The 5,763-nt window shown below is 50.1% G+C and overlaps 1 protein-coding gene across 1 annotated transcript in view; it reads right to left on the minus strand.

Annotated features, from left to right (window-relative positions):
• Positions 1-2,794: 2,794 nt before the first annotated feature.
• Positions 2,795-5,763, minus strand: part of LOC122547303 (RIMS-binding protein 2-like) — a gene marked incomplete at its 5' end in the record, with an annotated part of 5,235 nt that continues 2,266 nt past the window's right edge. Inside the window, one exon of the mRNA XM_043685953.1 lies at positions 2,795-3,595. Within this exon, the coding sequence (XP_043541888.1) occupies positions 3,416-3,595 (180 nt within the window). The remainder of the gene's footprint in view (positions 3,596-5,763) is intronic.

The raw sequence follows: 5,763 nt of genomic DNA on the forward strand, positions 1-5,763 counted from the left end.
TGTTTGTAAAAGTCTCACCTACTCCAGAAAGAGCTCTTATTATCCAGGAACTCAAAACCCTCCCTCCTGCACCATTCCTGTAGCCATGTATTTAACTCCTCTCTCTCTCTCCCTCTAATCCTCACCTCACTTGCACATGGCACGGGTAACAAACCAGAAATAACAACACTTTGTTCTCACTCTCACATTCCACCCTAGCTCCCTGAATTTCCGCCTTAAATCCTCATCTCTCATCCTACCTATATCGTTGGTTCCTATGAGGACAACGACTCGGGGCTGCTCCCCTTCCCCCTCAAGGATCCCGAAAACACAATCAGAGACATCACGAAACCTGGCACCTGGAGGCAACAGAACAACTGAGAGTATCTCTCATTCCCACAGAACCTCCTATCTGTCCTCCTAAATATGGAGTCCCCAATGACTAATGCTCTGTTCCTCTTCCCCCTTCCCTTCTGAGCAACAGGAACAGACTCTGTGACAGAGACTTCTGCCCCATTGCTTACCCCTGGCAAGTTCCCTGCTAGAAATGCAGAGACATTTCTTCAGCCAGAGAGTGGTGGGCCTGTGGAATTCATTGCCACAGAGTGCAGTGGAGGCTGGGACGCTAAATGTCTTCAAGGCAGAAATTGATAAATTCTTGATGTCACAAGGAATTAGGGGCTACGGGGAGAATGCGGGTAAGTGGAGTTGAAATGCCCATCAGTCATGATTAAATGGCGGAGTGGACTCGATGGGCCGAATGGCCTTACTTCCGCTCCTATGTCTTATGGTCTTATGGTCTTCTCTATTCTTACCGAAACATCTAAACCCCGGAATCTACAACAACCAATCCTGTCCCTGCTCTACCCATGTCTCCGAAACGGCCACAACATCGAAGTCCCAGGTACCGACCCATGCTGCAAGTTCCCCCACCTTATTCCGGATGCTCCTGGCGTTGAAGGAGACTTCAAACCAACACCCTGATTGCCGGTGCCCTCTTGTGACCTTGTAAACCTATCCCTGAGCTCACTACCCTCCACCTCCTGTACACTGGAACTAGAATTCAGGTCCCCATCCCCCTGCTGCATTAGTTTAAACCCTCCCGAATAGCATTAGCAAATATCCCCCCCCCCAGGATATTGGAACTCCTCTGGTTCAGATGAAGAGATGGGAGGTGGGACCTCTGCTTGTAGACCTCTGCTTGTAGAGGTCCCACCTCCCCCAGAAAGAGCCCCAATTATCCAAGAATTCAAAACCCTCCCTCCTGCACCATCCCTGCAGTAAGGATTTCCCTCACCGAGAGACAATAGTGATCAGGCTTCCCCTCACTGAGGGACAATAGTGATCAGGCTTCCCCTCACTGAGGGACAGTAGTGATCAGGATTCCCATCACTGAGGGACAGTAGTGATCAGGATTCCCCTCACTGAGGGACACTAGTGATCAAGATTCCCTTCACTGACAGACAATAGTGAGCAGGATTCCCCTCACTGAGGGACACTAGTGATCAGGATTCCCTTCACTGACAGACAATAGTGAGCAGGATTCCCCACACTGAGGGACACTAGTGATCAAGATTCCCTTCACTGAGGGACACTAGTGATCAGGATTCCCTTCACTGAGGGTCTAGAGTGATCAGGATTCCCCTCACTGAAAGACAATAGTGATCAAGATTCCCTTCACTGAGGGACACTAGTGATCAGGATTCCCTTCACTGAGGGTCTATAGTGATCAGGATTCCCCTCACTGAAAGACAATAGTGATCAAGACTCCCCTCACCGAGGGACAATAGTGATCAGGATTCCCTTCACTGAGGGACAGTAGTGATCAGGATTCCCCTCACTGAGGGACAATAGTGATCAGTATTACCTTCACTGAGGGACAATAGTGATCAGGATTTCCCTCACTGAGGGACTATAGTGATCAGGGTTTCCCTCACTGAGGGAAAATAGTGATCAGGATTCCCCTCACTGAGGGACAATAGTGATCAGTATTCCCCTCACTGAGAGACAATAGTGAGCAGGATTCCCTTCACTGAGGGACAGTAGTGATCAGGATTCCCGTCAATGAGGGTCAATAGTGATCAGGATTCCCCTCACTGAGGGTAAATAGTGATCAGTATTCCCCTCACTGAGGGACAATAGTGATCAGGATTCCCCTCACTGAGGGTCAATAGTGATCAGGATTCCCCTCACAGAGGGTCAAGAGTGATCAGAATTCCCCTCACTGAGAGACAATCGTGATCAGGATTCCGCTCACTGAGGGTCAATAGTGATCAGGATTCCCCTCACTGAGAGACAATAGTGATCAGGATTCCCCTCACTGAGGATCAATAGTGATCAGGATTCCCCTCACCGAGGGACAATAGTGATCAGGATTTCCCTCACTGAGGGACAATAGTGATCAGGATTCCCTTCACTGAGGGTCAATAGTGATCAGGATTCCCCTCACTGAGGGACAATAGTGATCAGGATTCCTTTCACTGAGGGTCAATAGTGATCAGGATTCCCCTCACCGAGGGACAATAGTGATCAGGATTTCCCTCACTGAGGGTCAATAGTGATCAGGATTCCCCTCACCGAGGGACAATAGTGATCAGGATTCCCCTCACTGAGAGACAATAGTGATCAGGATTCCCCTCACCGAGGGACAATAGTGATCAGGATTTCCCTCACTGAGGGTCAATAGTGATCAGGATTTCCCTCACTGAGGGACAATAGTGATCAGGATTCCCCTCACTGAGGGACAGTAGTGATCAGGATTTTTACCTCCAGCTTTATTAATTGAGTTTAACTCTCAGTCGTTGCTGTGGTGAGTTTTGAACCTGTGTCCAGAACATTAGCCTTTGGGTTACAAATCCGGTCATGTTGCTTGGCTACTGACTCTACCTGTTGGTTTAACTGAAACAAAATGGCAGAGCCTCATTATTCCGGTCACGGCTCTGACAGGCTTTTGGGGAGTACCCTTCACCGAATCCTTCCCTTTTGGTGATGGCATCCTGGATCAGATCCAGGGATTGGCCCTGTCATTGGGCCCAGCTTGACCTCGACTGTGATGGGTGTACAGTACAACTGCTCATTCTCTGAATGGTTCAGTGGTATATGCCCATCCCCATTCCTCACAGGATAGCACTCTCTATGTCAACCGTGACCTCCCATTTAATTCTCAACCCTGGGAGGACCAAGCAGCTGGTAAAACACCAACAGCAGAACCCCAGAACCCCTCCCCACAGAGGGAGCTGGGGCCACGGGGATAGTGAAGGAGAACGATGAGGCAGATTCAACGTTACGATCCACAACGTGTTTCCTGAAACTCAGAAAACAAAACACCAAAGATTCAGTCACTGAGGACATGGCAATATTTAAGGAGGGAGGACAGAGAGAGCATTAACTCTGAATCACACCAGTGTCTCTGGCAGTGCAGTGCATGTGTCTCTGCTCATGGAACGTGTCTTACCTTCAGTGCATTGTGTGAAGTTGCACTGTGTCTCCTCCTACCCCCCTCCTCATGCTGCATTTCGGAATAAAGCTCCTCTTCATCTTCCTCCAGAATATCTGAGAGGTCTGAACCTCGGCTGCTCTCTGTCTGGTACTCATCCGGATGGCTGTAGTGTTGCTGCTAACAGAAAGAAAATGCAAAAGGTAGACTTGTGCTGGAGCAGGTGACCTGGAGAATGGTTTTTGCAGAGCCTGTGTTACTGTGGGGGAGGGAATGGACATTGTGTCCCAGTGGCTAGCACTGCAGGGACATCCAGAGCAGAGGCACTGAGCAAAAGCAAGCTTTAGTTCCTGTTTGAAACTGGCTTTGCTTCCTGACCAGATCCTGACTCATTTCCAGGGTGATCGGGTGATCAGGTGGCATGAATGAAGAATGAGGATGTATGCGGGTGGAGCTCCAGCCAATCACATCAGCCAGATGAATAGAAGGATGACCCCATGAGTTATGATGACGAGGAGCCGGTGTCGGACTGGGGTGGACAAAGTTAAAAATCACACAACACCAGGTTACAGTCCAACAGGTTTATTTGGAAGCACTAGCTTTCGGAGCGACGCTCCTTCATTGGGTAGCTAGTGAGGCAGGATCATAGGACACAGAGTTTACAGTAAAAGATCATGTGCTATAAAGTTTGTGTCCTGGACTGTCACCTGGTGTTGTGTGATTTGTAACTTTGCCTCAGAGAGTTCAAGGAGAAAGTGAGGTCTGCAGATGCTGGAGATCAGAGCTGAAAATGTGTTGCTGGAAAAGCGCAGCAGGTCAGGCAGCATCAAAGGAGCAGGAGAATCGACGTTTCGGGCATGAGCCCTTCTTCAGGAATGAGAAGGGTGTGCCAAGCAGGCTAAGATAAAAGATAGGGAGGAGGGACTTGGGGGAGGGACGTTGGGAATGCTCCTTTGGTTTGGAGGAAGTGGGAGGATTGGAAAGAGAAGTTGTTCAGGGTGAAGACCAGTTCAATCAGTCGAAGAAGGGTGTCGGTGGAAGGGTACTGGTTGGTACGGCGGGAAAGGAAGAAGCGGAGGGCTTTGAGTCCTTCGTGATGGGGGATGGAGGTGTACAGGGACTGGATGTCCATGGTGAAGATAAGATGTTGGGGACCAGGGAAGCGAAAATCATGGAGGAGATGGAGAGCATGGGTGGTGTCCCGAACGTAGGTGGGGAGTTCTTGGACCAACGGGGACAGGACCTTGTCGAGGTATGCAGAGATGAGTTTGGTGGGGCAGGAGCAGGATGAGACAATGGGTCGTCCGGGGCAGTCAGGTTTGTGGATTTTGAGCAGGAGGTAGAAACGGGCGGTGCGGGGTTGTGGGACGATGAGGTTGGAGGCGGTGGATGGGACATCCCCTGAGGTGATGAGGTTGTGGGGTTCAACACAACCTCAAATAAGAACAAGGGCTTTAAACACTTCAAAATCCCAATGCTGAAATTGGTAGGATCAGGAGGAGAACAGATGTGGGCTATGGAAGGAGCAGCTGAAAAGGTTTCACACATACCCCCCTGCCCCGGGATGATAGGACAGCTGCGAGACCCCGAGGAAGCCTATCATCCTGACCTCTGACCTGCTGGGGCTGCTAATCCAGTGCCAACCTGGTGCTAATCTGTCCCTCAGCTTTTACAAACTCTTTAATGTATTTATCACCTCCTGTCTCCCCAAAAGCCTGTCCACATCTCCAAGGCACAACTCAGGAGGGTGAGGGAATACTCCCCACTTGCCTGGATGGGGGCAGCTCCAACAACACTCAAGAAGCTCAACACCATTTGGGACAAAGCAACAAACTCTTTAATGTATTTATCACCTCCTGACTCCCCAGAGCCTGTCCACATCTCCAAGGCACAAGTCAGGAGGGTGAGGGAATACTCCCCACTTGCCTGGATGGGGGCAGCTCCAACAACACTCAAGAAGCTCAACACCATTTGGGACAAAGCAACCCCCACATCCACAAGCATCCACTCCCTCCACCACTGACACTCAGTAACAGCAGTGTGTACTATCTACAAGATGCACTGCAGAAATTCATCATAGATCCTCAGACAGCACCTTCCTAACTCTCGACCACTTCCATCTAGAAGGACAAGGGCAGCAGGTACATAGGAACACTACCCCCTGCAAGTTCCCCTGCGAGCCACTCACTATCCTGACTTGGAAATATATCACCGTTCCTTCACTGTCACTGGGTCAGAATCCTGGACCCTCCCTCAGGGCATTGTGGGTCTACCCACAGCACATGGACTGCAGGGGGTCAAGAAGGGATGAGTGAGTATCGTGAGGGTGGGGGTGAGGACAGTGAGTA

This window comes from Chiloscyllium plagiosum, unplaced genomic scaffold (assembly GCF_004010195.1).
Source record: "Chiloscyllium plagiosum isolate BGI_BamShark_2017 unplaced genomic scaffold, ASM401019v2 scaf_7375, whole genome shotgun sequence".
NCBI classification, from domain to species: Eukaryota; Metazoa; Chordata; class Chondrichthyes; order Orectolobiformes; family Hemiscylliidae; genus Chiloscyllium; species Chiloscyllium plagiosum.